This window comes from Brassica napus, chromosome C5 (assembly GCF_020379485.1).
Source record: "Brassica napus cultivar Da-Ae chromosome C5, Da-Ae, whole genome shotgun sequence".
NCBI lineage: Eukaryota > Viridiplantae > Streptophyta > Magnoliopsida > Brassicales > Brassicaceae > Brassica > Brassica napus.
This window is the reverse complement of record NC_063448.1, coordinates 13,177,373-13,194,980: the sequence shown is the minus strand read 5'-3', so window position 1 is coordinate 13,194,980 and position 17,608 is coordinate 13,177,373. Positions and strand designations below refer to the sequence as shown.

The 17,608-nt window shown below is 36.4% G+C and overlaps 3 protein-coding genes and 1 long non-coding RNA gene across 4 annotated transcripts; 3 read left to right on the top strand and 1 right to left on the bottom strand.

Annotated features, from left to right (window-relative positions):
* Nucleotides 1–267: 267 nt before the first annotated feature.
* On the bottom strand, nt 268–4,077 carry LOC111205423. The gene is made up of 2 exons (XR_002657994.2): nt 1,996–4,077; nt 268–1,906 (listed from the first exon to the last, which is right to left on the bottom strand). It is a non-coding gene; the product is annotated as an uncharacterized LOC111205423 (long non-coding RNA).
* Nucleotides 4,078–7,569: 3,492 nt separating this feature from the next.
* On the top strand, nt 7,570–9,840 carry LOC111205421 (uncharacterized serine-rich protein C215.13). The gene has a single exon (XM_048756789.1). It carries the CDS (start codon nt 8,623–8,625, stop codon nt 9,595–9,597), a length of 975 nt encoding a protein of 324 aa, XP_048612746.1. The 5' UTR covers nt 7,570–8,622; the 3' UTR covers nt 9,598–9,840.
* A 171-nt stretch (nt 9,841–10,011) lies between these two features.
* LOC111205422 lies at nt 10,012–10,788 on the top strand. Its single transcript, XM_022701214.2, has 2 exons — nt 10,012–10,235; nt 10,364–10,788. Exons 1-2 carry the CDS (start codon nt 10,027–10,029, stop codon nt 10,617–10,619), a joined length of 465 nt encoding a protein of 154 aa, XP_022556935.2. The 5' UTR covers nt 10,012–10,026; the 3' UTR covers nt 10,620–10,788.
* On the top strand, nt 10,786–15,764 carry LOC106347361 (putative UDP-glucuronate:xylan alpha-glucuronosyltransferase 3). Its single transcript, XM_048756788.1, has 4 exons — nt 10,786–13,184; nt 13,506–13,718; nt 13,798–14,417; nt 14,546–15,764. The coding sequence occupies exons 1-4, from the start codon at nt 13,129–13,131 to the stop codon at nt 15,574–15,576; spliced, it is 1,920 nt and encodes a 639-aa protein (XP_048612745.1). The 5' UTR covers nt 10,786–13,128; the 3' UTR covers nt 15,577–15,764.
* The last annotated feature ends 1,844 nt before the right edge of the window (nt 15,765–17,608 follow it).

Here is a 17,608-nt window from a genome sequence, read left to right as displayed (position 1 = left end):
TGTGTAATTCAGGCTACTGAAACATTTTTAAATTAAATACAAATATATGTGATAAAAGAGTTTAACTGAGAAATCATTTATGTGAATGGCCTTAGCCTCACTGCTTACTTTTCTTGCACTCCATATTTAATGCACAGTTGCACACTAACTTTAGTATTTTGGTTTCAAAATTAAGGCAGAGAATAGCGCAATTATTATACTCTTAAAAAAGTAATCATCAAAGCCCTCAGAACCCCTTTCGTAGATTCTCATGTAGACTCTCTCATATAAAATTAATGTTATATTATTGACCATAGTAACAGGATACTTACTTCGTAGACTCGAGTCAACTATCATTCTAAAGCTTTTGCTATCAACATCATATAGTTTAATCCATTCCAGAAGAATATTTTCAGCCGAAGGTTCCATTGGCTTGATTGTGCTACGACCCATGATGATCTCGTACGGAACAACTCCAAAGCTATACACATGAACTTTTGTCGGTTTGTTTTCCTCGAGATTTTCTCGAGGTTTTTTTCTTTCTTTTTCAAGAAAAGATTGAATGAAAGGAAACCAAAAGACTCGTGGGGTGTATGTGTATCGATGATCTGACCGGCTGGAAAACTAATGATCTGGCTCATCCTCTCCATCTCCGTCACTTACAGCATCTACACTCTCAAAATCTTCTCCACTTCACACCCTTGCCAAGATCTAACCTCCGGGACCATTCTCCAACAAAGGCCAGAGAAAAAGGTTTAGGAAATGTGATATACAATCCTAGAAAACAACAAAATCAGGGAAGAAATAAAAAGAAACCATAGTATCTCAACACACACTTGTAAATGGTTAAATTTTATATAATTCCAACACATACCTCTAAATGGTCAAGTTTTATATAATATTAACATATGTGCGGTTCAACAAATGACATGCACAATTTAATAGGAATTACAAAGAAGTGCAGTTGTTAATACCAATTTCCTAATATATTAGATAACAGGAATTTCAGATGCTGAAACATATGACCTTGGCAACATTGAGGGGCTTGAATATGACGGTGATATATAATCTCCACAGCCGTACTGGTAGAAGTTTGCAATAGATTCCAAAGAGCTCATAACCATCAACTGTATTCTCGAATTCGTCAACAAACAACATGAGCGAAACCCATGTTTTTTTCTTTCTAACATAAACAAAGATGATTTATTTTTCTCCGAACTCAAGCTTTAAAGGTGCGCCCAGTCTCAAGCTTACCCGTGCTATGATAGTATGATCAGAAACCAAACGCTGAGTTAGAAGGTTCCGAGCTCGTAGTAGTAATCTCACCGGAGACGCTTCCGTTTTGCTGCTGCTCATTAGCAATCACCAAACAGCGAGCTGCCCGTTCCAAGAGGGCTAAGTTAGAAGGAAAAGTCAATGTCCCGTAAGAGAGAAACAGCAGTGGAGATATCTAAACCGATTCCGGCTATGGTCTCCTTGAGAATACGACGACGAATCAGTGAAATGGAGAATCTCCACTGCTTGTGTAGGAGGAAGCTCAAGCATCGACGTCAAACCACCGGCGTTCTCGAGAGTTAGCCTTATTAGTTGCCGAAACTCGTAACCACCGCGGTTAAAGTGATTCAAGCCATGTTAGTTCCCAGAACCACCCAACGCCGCCGGATGTAGCTCAGAATACTCCGGCCAGATCCATAAACGTTAGCAATTCTGGACAACAACACCGGAAACTTAGAATCTCATAGAAAGAGAAAGACAACAACACCGGGAACTGAGAGATCACCGGCGCCGGAGATGAAGTAGCCGGAGGAGGAGATGGAACGACAGGAGGGACAGATGAAGATTTGGAAGCGGCTTTGTTCTTAGCTTCTTCGATTTCAGACTCAGTCTCCGCAAGCAATCCGATTGCAGCGCCTACCGGAGCCGTGTCCTTCTCCGACGACGATTGCGGCGAGGTAACCGTAGTAGAAGAATGTTAGCGAGGAATGAAAGGATGTTGTTTACGGGATGAGGGCATACCTTTTTATACGTAGAGATTCACCGACTGGAAGAGAGGGCAAATGCATTGAATAAGGAATTAAGATGATCTTTAATGGCAATGTTTCATGGCATCCCGTAACGTTTGAATTTCACTTTCAAAGCGTAAATAATTTTTTTTTTTGTTCAAAGCGTAAAGAAATCCATTCCAAAGAACACGAAAAGCTTAACGCCCTAGAGATCAGCCGTAAAAATTTGTCTCCCATCACTTTGAACAAACTTCGTGGTCGGAAAACTGAAGGTGAAGAGCACGAAGAACCCTAGACAGCGAGATGGAAATAGTTGAAGACGAAGAGGGTCTTTGACGGTTTGATCAATAACATTACGGCTTCACGCAAAATGGGCTAGCTTTAACAAATTCGAAGCCCAAACACACAATACGTTAAAAGATTTAGGCCCATCACGCAACTGATTAAAAACGGCGAGTTTCTTTGACACGTGTCGGGACGACAACCTCCGACTTTCTGACGTGGATGCTGAGGTGGCGCGTCCTGGAATGAGATAAATGTACTTTATATATACTAGGGGTTTGGCCCGCCCTACGGACGGGTAAATTTACACTATAACTATTTTATACTAAAATACACTAAAACTATTTTCTACTAAAGTATATTTTAATTTTATAAAATATTGAAAGTTTAGTTTATAATAAATACAATATGTTTTTATTCAAAAACTGTAAATTTTATTAAATTTGGTTGGTTTGAGTTGAAAAGACCGCTCAATTTTTTTTGTTAGATACAAAATTATTAAATGAAAAACTAAGAAAAACATAATGACTTTTATTTTTTCTATTGTATTTCTACTGCTATTTGATATAGTTGAAGAAAATCTAAAGTAAGAATAACTAATATTTTTTTATTTCTAAGAATATCAGATTTTTATATTATTACAATAACTAATTTTTTACGATAATAAAACACTCATCTTCAAGCTAAATCAATTGAAAATCAGATGTAATGTGATAAAATTATAAATAATTATATTTTAAAGTAAAGTTTCAATAATATCATCAATAATAATTAGTATATATTGTGTAACAACAAATGATGTTTTGTAATATATGTTTTCTGTTTATATAAGATATTCGATTTAAAATGAAATTTTCTTTAATTTTTAGTGTTTTACTAATTATGTTTTGTAAATTATTTTGGCATTTGTTGAATTTTTTATAATTAATTATTTGTTGGAAATGTTGTTCATGCTATTTGAAAATACTTTTATAAATAGTGTTATAAATTAATAAAATATTATATTTCTAGCAGAATTTTGCTTTAGTTTCATACCCTATTATATCAAATAATTTGCTTCGAATGAGTTAGAGTGAACCAAACGTAATTTAACCAAATAAATTAAATGTAGAGTAACCATTAATAACCTGTAAATAAAAAAAATCAATTAATCTTTTCAGCGGCGGAGGTATTGAATGAAAGTATATAATTCCTATCTAATCAAATATCTCATTTTCTGTTTCTTCATAGTAAATCATATAGAGTTACATAACTAAATGGAACATAACAATATGTTAGGTTTATATTCCAGCCCAAAACAATCAAATAATATGTCATCAATCAAATAATTATACACACCAAAATTGCAAACGGTCATGTATATTCTTTTAATTTACACAAATCATAATTGATTTTTGTACTCTTATACATTTACTTTTGAATAAATTGGTACTTTGATTTTTTTTTTTATACTTCTTTTTTTTATTTAGATATTGTGAAAGAAGAAATAAATGACTCAATGTAATAGAGTAAACATCTAAATTAGATACACAATATAAAAGTTTGTTACTGTTATATTTTTTCTATGTTTGCTTATTTTTTTGTTGTACATCATGTTTTCTTATTTTATGATCAAGTTATTATCCACGTATAAAACATATATTTTTATTATAATTTGGAAATAAGAATTTTTAAAGATTACATAGCAAAGTTGTGTATATCAAAAGCTTCATGCCATTCTTTGTGTCTCTCATCGAGACAACCAAGAAACAAACCAACTGTACCATCACCACCTGCCACCTATCCTCATTATCATTGCCACTGAAACTACCTACCACTTATCATCATCATCACCTGAGGTCAAAATGTCTTACAAACCTGTTGTTTCCATGCGAAATACATTTGAACTTTGAAGCACTTCTGCTGATGCACATACATTACAACTTTTGAGCTGAATTCTAATTTTTCTTTGGGGAAAGAACTCTTTCTATTTTGTTACATACACTGCAGCAAAAAAGAAACACCTACGAAAAATCTTGCTCCATTTTAAAAAAATTGGAGAGATTAAAAACCACGTCAATTATAGAAACGAAAGCTACAAATTGTTTTGGAAAAAGTTTATAGAACAGAAAATTTAAGACTGGGTTCTGTTTGTTAACTATAAATATTTCAGCAAGAGAACAGGTCCACTCATCTGAACCAAGGAAACAAATCAGATTTTCGAAATTGTTCAACTGTTATACAATAGCATAGTGTTCTTCACATGGCAAGTTGAAAAATATAGTTCTACTGTGAAAAACTGAAAAATAAGGTTATGCACACTGGACCATTAATAAAAGGTATTATTGTAGATTTTTAGCCAAAAGAACTTGTCCAACTGGCATAAAACCCTCCAACTCAGAAAGCTTCAAAAGTCTAAAAAACTTTGGTGTGGACTTATCAGATTTCTGTAGATTAGCAGAAGCAGTTTCTAAATTGTATACAAATAACATTCCAAGCTTAGTGATGACATATACCAAGTGAAATTGTAAGAGACCTGTGGGGAAAAAAGATGCTATGATTTTTCACCAGAAACTACGAAAGTTAAATTAACTTGTAATGCAACTACAAACATGCATTTGGGAAAAAATGGATCTGTCTGCCTTTTTGAAACTGATGGTTTTCCTGCAAAAAAAAATTATTTCCTACAGATGTAGCGAAAGATGCAAAATAACCATGAAAATATCAAGCAGTAGAGAAACCTAACCTGTTTGTGCACCAAGCTAAATGACTCTGCTGTTATCTGTCCAGCATTGAAGCTCTTGATTTCAAAGAATACTAGTGTGATACCCGTACTGCGTACGGGAAAAGAAGATGATTACTTTGTTATGTTAAAATAGTATGGTTTGTAGCAAAATTTATTGATGAATTGATGCTAATACCCAAATTTATTTCAAAGTTGTAGATAACATATATACTTGAGTTCTGTCAGTTCTCTTCTTTTTGGACTGACTAATTTACTAATAGCATTTTGTCTGCTTTATTTGTTTTTTTTAATATTTTAATTATATTGGTTGCCAGGTTTTTGTAGCTCTGGTTATGACAGTTCCGTGATAATTATGCTTAAATATACATAAACTATATCATGTATTGTAAAACATGACTAAATAAGGAATTAGATATTAATTACACTTTTGTGATCAATGTGTTTAAATTAAATAACTCGATGTTCAATTTTAACCAAAAAAGAAGAAATAAGCTTTCACCTCCACCAGAGAATTGATCTATTCACTTTCTTAAAACACAATCCTTCTACACTAAATCGTATTGTTGAAATTCATTTTCACTCCAATCCTGAGAATTTCTTCCACTCGGACTGCGACTATTTAGCAAAATTTCAATTTTATTAGCACAGACTGAGTGTAAAATAGCAGTCATGAAATTTCCATTTGAAAATATTATATCCTCATATAAATAGAATTTTTTTTTAGTTTTTTCTACTTTTATATCAATTTAAAAATATGTTGATTTAGACCATTTGCTAAATAAACCAAAAAGATATACATGCTAGTCAAGCAGCCTTTCAACATAATGACTTGTTTTATTTTTACCAGAAAAAATAGATAAATATAAATCTGGAAGCAACCATGCAAATAGGATATGTTTAATAATAAATGTTAGTAAAATAGACTTGTACACCTGTTATTCTATATTTGTTGGTAGCATTTTTAAGTAGAGATATATTTCCTCTTTCTATATCTTTTGACATCTACATCAGTTAATTTTTAGTAATGGAAAACAACTTTTAAAGTATGCAAATGCTAAACATAAAAAGAGGTTATTGAAGACTAACATAGTACATAAGAGAAAGAGATAATTCGATATACATTACCTCTTTTTTCTTTACTTCGATATTTTTTTTTTTCACTTTGGTTGCAGATTTTTGGGTTTGAAAAGAAAAGCAATCTTAAGTTTTCCTGGAAAAAAAACTTTGCATGTCAGCGAGTGTGAGGCTTTGAAGGAGTAGAAAATAGACTTGTACACCTGTTATTCTATATTTGTTGGTAGCATTTTTAAGTAGAGATATATTTCCTCTTTCTATATCTTTTGACATCTACATCAGTTAATTTGTAGTAATGGAAAACAACTTTTAAAGTATGCAAATGCTAAACATAAAAAGAAGTTAATGAAGACTAACATAATACATAAAAGAAAGAAATATTTTTTTCTTTACTTTGATATATTTCTTTTTCCCTTTGGTTGCAGATTTTTGGGTTTGAAAAGAAAAACAATCTTAAGTTTTCCTGGAAAACAAACTTTGCATGTCAGCGAGTGTGAGGCTTTGAAGGAGTAGAAAAAGCCATAATAAAAGTAGAAAAAAGAGTGAGATCCAAAGAGATTAAGCTAGAACAAAAAAAAAAGAACTAATAATTTATCTCCCAGACGAAGCGTTGCATGCCCACACATATCACTGAATCAGAGAATATCTTTTTAAAGCAACATCAGAGAAAGAGAATATAAAATGATGGTGTAAAAGTTAGTTATCGGAGGATTGTTGGATCGTGGAGAAGTGGAAACTGGAAAAGAAACCGTTGGTGAAGTGGAGTGAAAATATATTTTTGATTTTGGTCATGAATTGACACATAATATGCAACATATATTTTTTTGCTTTTCATTTATTTTTTTCTGTTTTATTATTTTAATCTGACATGTCAACTTCTGATTGGTCACCTGACTTGTGCTTTATTATATAGAGGATAAGAATAGAAGGATTCACATTCCTAGGTACATATCATTAATATTGTTTTTTTCATACTGCAATTAAATATTAGACTTGAAATGAATTCACAAAAGAACGACATACTTTACCTTAGACTGAGAAAATGAAGCAGGATGTGCTTCAATAGCCTGGCTCCGCTTTAAGTTTCTTCTGTTCTCAGAGACTGCAAAAAATAAAGAGGGTGCATGACAATTAATAAACAGTACATTCTTAAGTCTTAACTTACTTCCAGTTCTGTTCAAGTACAGCTTTTTTGGTTAATACATACACCCTTCATTACCGATTGAATTGATTGTACACATGAGACTATTAAGTCCAAGCAATGTAAAAGAACATAGTAGACACACTCTAAAGTTTCAGTGTGTAGGACACAACATTGTGACAACTCTTCTTCTAGCAAATAAAACAATGCTTACCTCAGAGACTTATTTGAGTAGCTGCTTTTAAGACATTATTTGACTGAAGATCCATCGGTATGTATGTAATATTCCTACACAAACCTGAAAAAGTTAGATATTGTATCAGAGACAATATTTGAGCAAAAACCCTCACGGTCTAAGTGTCCTCTGAAACAATGGCCGCTTTACCGTCTACTTCCTTTTTGTCATCCTCAGACATGTCATCGGTTTTTTCAGACTCTAATCGCCATCGAAATGATCGCCGTCGCTACAGTAGAAGCGACCGAGACATCGACTCACTCAAGATGACAGAAGAAGAGCCAACTCCAGCTTGAGACACTAACGCCGTAGACGCATGCATATTTCTGATTCTACTCACTCCGATCTGATCCCTCCAGTCCGTGGATTAAACATGATATCAACTATCTCATACCAGAAAATATCTTTGAAGAGAAAGTAAAGAAGAAGATGAAGAGATTGGCTGCTTTGATAGCCAGCGCCGGATGTGCTTTTATGGGTTTATGTGATTTTGTGTTGAGCAGAGAATATGAGTAGGAGTTTATATAGGGTGAAAAACTGAGGGAGTCGGAGCCGCTTCCATGTCTTACAATCGATACATTCTTCTTGGGAAAGTGATGGCCTTTTGGTAGAGTGGAGGATTAGGGTTACGGGAAGGAGGTAGTAGGAGAATTAAGGTTGGGCCGGAATGGGGTAAGGTTGGGCCGGAACTTCAAATTGGTTTGAGATCCAGCCCGTAGTGACATGGCAAAATGATTGGTGGAAAATATTTCTGCCCATGTAGCACCTTTTAGAAGCTCTTAAAATAGTCCATTTTATATAGTAGTGATAGATAGATATCTTTTGATAAAAAAAAAAGTATAATTGATATCTCACATTATACCCATGCCTGAAGTTAACACTAACGGCTCCATAATGGGCCTGGGCCTCCGAAACTAATCCACTTTTTACCGGGATTATTACTACATTTAACATACTCGAAACACCCGCCAACTAAAATTCGAAACTTACCTCACTTTTTCTCTCTTCCACTTTTTTCCTTCCTTAAATCCCTTTTACGACATGCTTCACTAAAAAGTCTACAAAAGACACATTATAAATATACACAATAATATACATCTCCCATCTCTTTGTTTAAACCAATACATTATATTTTTCTCCTTTCTCCTGCAGATATTTTGAAAATTCAAACTCACACCAAGAAATGGGTTGTTGCATCAGCAAATTCTCTCCTAAAACAGAAGATTTCAAGCAAGTAGAAGAGCCTCAAGAGAAGTACTGTTACGCTCCAGAGAAGCTGTCCATGTCTCGTTGCCCAAGTCGAGTTTCTCCGCTTCTTGTTCCGGACAAGAACCGGTTTAACCACATCCCTGTCCCGGATAAGTTTATCCACATCTCGGATAAACTTCCTCCTCCTTCTCCTCATGTAAAGCTGTCATCTCTCTCTCCAAACGTCCAGCCTTCCACCACAAGCAACTCTTCTCTGACCTCATCAAGCTCGTCACTTTCGACGGCCTCTTCAATCTCTGTGTCAAAGGAAAGATCTTTCTCTAACGACTTCTTGCGTGCTTGCTACCAAGAGAATTCACACGTTGCTCGGATCAGTTCCCTACGAGAATCTTCTCTTTCTCTGAAAAACGGGCATCCTAACCGGTGTAATTCCCCGGTTAAGCCAAACCGGTATTCAACAACACCAAACAGAGCTAATGCAACCCCGGAAAGAGGAACATATGGTTCTAAGAGAACCCGAGAGCCATCTCCTAACCACCGTGCGTTGACGCGACAAAAGAGCTTTCGTAAAGATCAAGAAAGTGTTATCATGTCTTCATCAAGTTCTTCTTTAACCAAGGGGAAGTTCTTGAAGTCACCATCTCCAAGCAGGAGATTTGAAGGTAGTTTCTTGAAATCGCCATCTCCTAGCAGGAGATTTGGTGTGAGGGAGGGAGACTTTAAGGTAACTTCACTTTCTACTAGTTTAAGGAAAGATAGCTTAGATCTTTCTCGTTACAAGACTTTTCCTAAGAACAACAGATCAGAGGCTCGGATTCATCGTATAAGTTCTAAGATCAACACAACCACTATCAGAGAAGTAGTTGAAAGCGACAAGGAACCGGTTGTTCCAATGCTTGAAGAGATCGGCAACCCGTTGATTGATTTGGATTGCTTCATCTTTCTGTAAGGATTCAATTTATGTTTTTTTTTTTTTTTTTTGAAGATGTGTTTGTGTGCACAGTACAGATAGGTTCTGTATTTGTTTGAGATAACTCTGTTTTTTTTTTAACTTCAGGTTTGTGATGATCAACTAGATCAAAAAGTCTAATACAGTACTTTTGTTTTGAATTTTACTTCTTTTTGTATGCATTTGAAATAGTCTGGACTGGATCCAGCTGAAGGAGCTTATTATTGTAATGCCCTTTTTTAATCATACTTGTCAAGTTTCAAATATTTAAATTTGTCAAAAGAAGAGAAACTGCACTTGAACGCCACATTTGAGGAAAACGCAGCGTTTTGATTCCTGAAAGTCTTATTTCTCTTGGTAGACAAACAAAAATCTAATTTTGATGTCTTATCCATATCCAACCAATGAGGAGGCAGTTATAAATTGCAAATGCAACAACACTATCTCACTCTATCTTTTATTAGTGCCTACCAATTTTGTGTTACATCACTTGCTTTTACCATTCTTGAAATAGCTATGACACAATCACTCTCTCCTCTTTTACCGGCTGCTCACACCGGCAGCCTCTCCTCTCCATCACCGCGATCACCGTCGCAGACTCCCCACATCATCCTTCAAGTTCCACAAATTAACCGCAGGTAATTGTCTATGTTTGTCATTTTATATTAAAACCAATTAGATAAAGTGGTTATTTTTATGAACTGTAATAGTTTATATTTGATAATAGAGTGTGAAATTAATGTTATTACATGAAATGTCTATGCAGGGCGATTGTGGTTGGGTTATGTGGTGCGCTATGGAGTTGGAACGCTCTGAACGGTAAAGAGGAGGCAATGGCAGCAGCAAGAAGGCCACCTCCACCACCACCTAAGGAGAAGAATGATCCGACAGTGAGTGGAGTTCAGGCGAAGGTACTGGCGAGCAAGAAGCGTAAAGAAGCAATGAAGGCATCCATGGCTAAACTTAGAGAGAGAGGCAAACCTGTTGTTGAAGACGAAGAACCATCTTCTTCTGAACAATAAATAGCATCCACGCAAGAAGTGTAAAGATTAGTAGTCATCTTCTCTACCACATTCATCACCTATCATGTTAATTCACACTACTGTATTTCAATTTATTCTTATGGTGACTCTGTGATATCAGATCCATAACTTATTTTGGTTATGAAATCATAACACTTAGCTTTTTTTTTTTTTTTTCCCAAGAGGAAAATCTAAACTATTAAAACTGGTGTACAAATAAATTTTAACTCTAAGTTTTCCTCCATAATTACTATCCAATGCCATTGAACTTATAAATAACAATTTCCATAAAAATTATTACGAAATTGCCTAATATTTAGCTACCTAATAAATTTAGAAGATATGCAACCCTTCATTTAATTTAAATCAAAATCAAAAATTTAATTTTGCAATCCATAAAAACTATAAAATAGATTAAATTATCAGATTAATTTATTAGTTTATTGAAAATTAAATTAATCAAAATCGTTTAAATTTTTAGAATAATAAAAATAACTCAGTTATATTTAATTAATTAGTCTTTTCTAATTTAATTAGTACAATAATGTATGTATTTAATTTTAAACATTTACAAAAGCAAATACCCGTGCGGACGAGATTTAGTTTAGGTCTAAAGGGTAACGTTATTAGAAATTAATCAGACACGGAAGACTGAGGTCCGACACAATAAAATGTTACCTTCTATAGTTGGAAAAATAAATTTAGAATAAAATGTTAGTCTAAACTTTTTTATTTTAAACAAGAAACAATACAAGACTTGTAACAGTGCTCCATCATGTAATGATTTATAGTTGATTAGGGACCCGTTGGTTTGTGCATCTGGAAGATGCATCCAGATGCTCCATCTGGGTGTTGTTCGTTTCTTCATTTCGTCCATACATCCAGATAAATTACTTGAATGCAACTATGTTCGTTTGCTTTTTCATTTTTTAACTTCCATCTACATCTAGGTGGACTTGTTAATAAAATGATTAAAATATAATTTTTTACGTTTCGGCGGAAAAACAGCATTTTTACGGTTTTGGCAGAAAATATTTTTGCGGTTTTTGAGAAAAAATGTGTTTTTGGCGAAAAAGTGCATTTTGTTGTTTTGGTGGAAAAATTACGTTTTTATGGGTTTGACGGAAAAATATGTTTTGCGGTTTGGACGAGAAAAATGTGTTTTGCGGTTTTGGCGGGAAAAGTTTTTTTTCACGATTTTAGCGGGAAAAGTTTTTTTCGCGATTTTGGCGGGAAAGGTTTTTTTGCGATTTTGGCGGAAAAAACATTTTTGCGGTTTCGACGATAAAATACATTTTTCCGGTCCTGGGTGGGAAAATACATTTTTCCAATTTTGGCGGGAAAATGCGTTTTTTCCAATTTTGGCGAGAAAATGTGTTTTCTAGTTTTGGCGGAAAAATACGTTTTTCCGGTTTTGGCGAAAAAATTATGTTTTCCGGTTTTGGCGGGAAAATTCCGTTTTCCAATTTTGGCGGGAAAATTGTGTTTTCCAGTTTTGGCGGGAAAATGCATTTTTCGGTTTTGGCGGAAAAATTGCGTTTTTCCGGTTTTGGCGAGGAAATTGTGTTTTCCGGTTTTGGCGAGAAAATGCTTTTTGCGGTTTTGGCTGGAAAATGTTTTTTTGAGTTTGGCGGGAAAATGCGTTTTTTGGGTTTTGGCGGGAAAATACGTTTTTTTTTTGTTTTGACAGGAAAATGCGATTTTTCGGTTTTGGTCAAAAGTGCGGTTTTACTGGTTTGAACGAAAAAATGTGTTTTTTATGGAAATTGAACTAGATGCATCTTGCGGTTTTGGCGGAAAATTGTGTTTTCCAGTTTTTGCGAGAAAATGCATTTTTTGGTTATAGCAGGAAAATGTATATGCAAAAAAATAGAATTTAGGGTTTGAAAATAATATTTTGATTTTAAAATGTCATTTTTGTCATTTATCATTTTGGATTGAAATAGATGCATCTGCATCCAGATGCACCATCAAAACTCACCTTCATTTGGTGGATGAGTTTTTAAGATGAAGGTAGCATTATAATGCACAAAACGAAGATAGATTTGCATCTTCAGCTAGATGGATCTTGAACAGGCCTAGTAAGTCATTTATTATTGTTATGAAAGTATGCATTCCTGGACATGGAAACACAAAGCAGAAACTTTGCTCTTTCGAGTCTTCTCCAAAACGAAAACGTTTGCAACCATTGCTCTACATTGAATGAATGGTAGGTGGATCACAAAATTTCTGCCATTATAATTGGATACATTTTGATTATTTTATTACTACTAGTAGTATTATTTACTAAACTAACCAAGCAAACAAACAAAAGAAGCGTCAAATTGTAAAGAACACAGCGCATTACATTAACAAACGAAATTATTTGATTTGGTTATAAACTCTCTCTCTAGCTCTCTAATTTTCTGGGGGAAGTTTTCTCGGGAATCATACAGGGAAGAAGAGTATCTGAAGCTATTCGTTCATCCTGCTGCAGGAGCTACTAGCTCCGATTGATCGATCCCAGAGTATGAGGCTTCCTTCCCCTAGTCCCGTTGAGCCGAGGCACCGACTATCAAGTCAAACGTAAGTCTCCGCCACTTTCTTCTTCTTCTTCTTCCGTCTTTCGATCATTCTCTTGACTAGTTTAGCTAGCTAAAGCTTCCGTAGTTGGTGGATTTGACGGTATCGGATCACTATACTAGTCCATTTTGTCAATTTGTGTCCACGCTTTCTGTTAACATTCTTCGCTTGGATCATCGGGATCTGACTCTTGTATCTGATGTTGCTTAACTATTATGCTCGATGTGATTTTGAGTTATCCGTAGCAAGTTGACTTTTTATGACTTGAATTTCGATTATAGTATTAATTGCTTACTCATCCCTACACTTGCTTCGTGTTGATAGCGATGAGACGAGCAAGAGGAGATCGCTGAGAAATCGAGATGCTAAAGATCTCGACAAGGGAGGATTACACGGCTCCTTTCAGTATAGAAACTGGACTGGCAAATTCTCTACGCTGAAAGTTGTGTTGATTCTCATTGTCCTCGGAACCGTGTATACTCTCTACCGTTCACCAGCAGTACACATCGCTGATCATCCCTCCAATAATAACTCTAGGTATCTCCTGTTCCCTGCACACTTGTGCTTGTTTTCTGTTGATTGATGAGGCTTTCTTAATTTCTACTTTCGTCAACAGATGGATGATGGAGTCAAGTGCTCTTGATCCTCGCTATGTATCTTCAGCTGAGATAAACTGGGACCATATGTCAGACGTTGTGGAGAAGCTGACTGGGAAGAGCGGGTATCAAGGGGTTGGCTTTATAAATCTTAACGATGATGAGATTGCTCAGTGGAAGGATCTGATACCTGACTGTGACCATGTTGCACTTCACCTGGGACATATGAAAAGTAACATAACTTGGGAATCTTTATACCCTGAATGGATCGATGAAGAGGAGCAGTTCGAAGTCCCCACTTGCCCTTCCCTTCCTTGGATTCAAGTTCCTGGCAAGCCTCGGCTTGATCTTGTTGTCGTCAAGCTTCCGTGCAACAAAGCAGGAAAGTGGTCGAGGGATGTTGTTAGACTGCACTTGCAACTTGCAGCAGCTCGGGTGGCTGCATCCTCTAAAGGCCTTCACGATGTGCATGTGCTTTTTATTACTGATTGCTTTCCCATTCCTAATCTTTTTATTGGAAAGGAGCTTGTTTCCCGTCAAGGGAACCTATGGCTCTTCAAGCCCAACCTTCACCAGCTGAGGCAAAAGGTGCAGCTGCCTATTGGTTCCTGTGAACTTACAGTTCCTCTTAAAGCTAAAGGTCAGTATCAGTTTTCTATTCCTTTTCTGGAAGCATTACTCTGAAAATGTTCATTTAACATTCGGCCTGGCTTGTTTAACATCGCCAGAGATACAAAAGGTCCTGACCTGGCATTATTCTTCATGCAGATACTTTCTACTCAGCAAGTGCAAAGAGAGAAGCATATGCCACTATATTGCACTCTGCTAATTTTTATGTGTGTGGAGCCATAACAGCAGCACAGAGCATTCGCATGGCTGGCTCTACGCGAGACCTGGTGATACTTGTTGATGACTCGATAACTGAGCACCATAGAAGTGGCCTGGCTGCGGCTGGATGGAAGATTTATTCTATTCAAAGGATACGGAATCCGAAAGCTGAAGCAGAAGCATATAACGAATGGAACTACAGCAAGTTTCGTCTTTGGCAATTGACTGAGTACGACAAGATCATCTTCATTGATGCTGATATGCTTATCCTCAGGAACATTGACTTCCTCTTTGAGATGCCTGAGATATCTGCCACCGGAAACAACGCCACCCTCTTCAACTCCGGTGTGATGGTGGTTGAGCCATCAAACTCCACATTCCAGCTGCTTATGGATCACATCAATGAGATCGTGTCGTACAATGGAGGAGACCAAGGATACCTTAACGAAGTCTACACGTGGTGGCATCGGATCCCGAAACACATGAACTTTCTGAAGCATTTCTGGGAAGGTGATGAGCCTGAGATAAAGCAGATGAAGACGCGTCTCTTTGGAACCGACCCTCCTATTCTCTACGTCCTCCATTACCTTGGTAACAAACCTTGGTTATGCTTCAGAGACTATGACTGCAACTGGAATGTCGACATTCTGCAGGAGTTTGCAAGCGATGTAGCTCACAAAACCTGGTGGAGAGTGCACGACGCCATGCCTGAGAACTTGCAGAAATTCTGTCTGCTGAGATCGAAACAGAAGGCGCAACTGGAATGGGACAGGATGCAAGCTGAGAAAGGAAACTACACAGATGGACATTGGAAGATTAAGATCAAAGACAAGCGACTAGAGACTTGTTATGAAGACTTCTGCTACTGGGAGAGTATGCTTTGGCACTGGGGTGACAAGAACTGGACTGACAATTCTACTAACTCTTTATCACCGCCACCAGCACTTAAAACTCCTCTTTCTTCACTGTAAGCTTTGTTATTTCTTTACCGTATAGTATTACTTTTCTGGGTATACAACAGGCTTAGTTCCTTTATAGATGTCGAATTCCATACCTTTGATGAACCCAGTGAATGAATCTGATGTTGTGCACTGAAGTTCATGCTTTAAAACATCAGGAGAATCCATTACAATGTCAATGAGGAACCTTTTTCATAAAAGCTTTGTTGATATCCGTCCGAGAAGGGTAAAAACCTGTCAAGTTCCTGCTCCTATCAGGGGCAAGGGTATTATATAACTTTATCAAGAACCAGCAGAGAAATTGAAATATATGTCAAAGAAAGTACCTCCGATTGTCCTCTGGTTTAACAAGTTAATCGAATGGGTCTTTAAGGCGTCATCTTTGTTATCGACAAGGTTTGCCGAACCCCAAGCCCTGAAACTCGGTAGGTATAGATAGACTTCACTTGTATCATAAGGTAGTTGTGAAGCCATTGATCCATAATATAAACGGAAAGATTAGGTTGTGACCGCATTGAATAGCTTGGATCATGGCCTAAATGTTTCCGGTGCAGTCCACCTTCTGTCCATTTTTCCAAAAACTGAAGATCACACCCGCACTTAGCTGACCAGAAAGTGGACATTCATTTTTGGTTAAAAATCCTTCTTGTAAAATAACATCACCATCGATGGTATTTGAAGAGATTTTAAATAAATAAATAATACATTCTGAAAATATGTATACACACATAAAAGTCGAGACTTGCTCTGGTTTTGATGTTCTTCCTTACCCAGCCACCAGTCTCTTCTCCACATCACCTCCTCCTCTCTCCTCCTCACCTAGCCACCACTCTCTTCACCTCATCAACCCCACCTCTTGCTCTCCCCTCCACACCGAGCCACCTCTTCCTTCTGTTCAAAGCGCCACCAACGAGCCTAATCCGAAGATTTCAGCTTTTCTTATCTCTACTTCGCTGATACTCAATCCCTCATGCTCTATGAGGTTAGTCGCCAGCCTGGTTCCATCCTCTCACGGACTCAAAGTAGCCTCGTCGTCGATTGTGGCATATTCAGTTCAATAACAATGCTGCCATTTTCAAAATAAACCCAGATTTTGATGGTTTCATCCAACGATGACGATATGACTATATGAGATACTGATCCCAACACAGGAGGGAGGTGATCGTGTCGGTATGTTGCCTAATAGTCATTGTAATTCCATTGTATTCAGATCCCACACCTTAATTGTTTTATCAACAGACCCAGAGTGTAGTCGCTGACCTCCAACAATGAATCATGTGACTTCACCGCTATGGCATCCCTCCAGAGATGTGAGATATGTGAAAGGATCAGACTCGGTGTCAGTTGCTTTACTGACATATAATCTACCGGGCTGCAGAAAAGTAATTTACTTTAGAATCAACAAAGAAGCAGAGAACTAGCACAAGTAGAAAGCGAGAGGAAACTAAAATACTTACACTTGTACCAGCAAAAATCATGCCATTGCCAACAGTCATAACTCGGACCTGACCACTCACTTTGTTAAGATGCAAATCTTTACTAGTTTGAACGTTAAAGGCATGCCGAGTTGTATATAAACAAAATATATGACACCAGAGCCAAAACCAACACAACAAATCCCACTCAAGAGTATAGATGACTGTCATAATGTATAAGATGCTACTTTTAATGGAAGTAATGGTGTTCTATAGGTGTGAGTTTTAAGTTGTAGCTGTTCTGATATTGTCTTATAGTCTTCATGGTTTGATACGTGGTGAAAACATGGAGCTTAGTCAGGATTCTGATCTTGGTGGCCACGTACTTTTACTTCCCTAAGCATTTTATTTTTCCAGTTTTAGTTGCTCAATTCACACTGTTTAATTTCAAATGGTTTCTCATGTGACGTATATTGTGGAACTTGCACGGACATTGGACTCAATGCCTAGAGTCTATCGTGTTAAATATTAACATTTCAGTTAAATCACCTAGACAATTCTAAAAACTTTAGAAAATATCTTACCAAATCATCTATAAACTTTATTTTTATTTTTAAACTTTATTAAAA

Excerpts from the sequence above, each read along its gene's own strand:
- LOC111205422 (XM_022701214.2), top strand. The coding sequence starts at position 10,027 with ATGCAACAACACTATCTCACTCTATCTTTTATTAGTGCCTACCAATTT. Across the intron at positions 10,236-10,363 it reads GTTCCACAAATTAACCGCAG|GGCGATTGTGGTTGGGTTAT; the intron begins GTAATTGTCTAT and ends ATGTCTATGCAG.
- LOC106347361 (XM_048756788.1), top strand. The coding sequence starts at position 13,129 with ATGAGGCTTCCTTCCCCTAGTCCCGTTGAGCCGAGGCACCGACTATCA. Across the intron at positions 13,185-13,505 it reads CACCGACTATCAAGTCAAAC|CGATGAGACGAGCAAGAGGA; the intron begins GTAAGTCTCCGC and ends TCGTGTTGATAG. Across the intron at positions 14,418-14,545 it reads AGTTCCTCTTAAAGCTAAAG|ATACTTTCTACTCAGCAAGT; the intron begins GTCAGTATCAGT and ends TTCTTCATGCAG.
- LOC111205421 (XM_048756789.1), top strand. The coding sequence starts at position 8,623 with ATGGGTTGTTGCATCAGCAAATTCTCTCCTAAAACAGAAGATTTCAAG.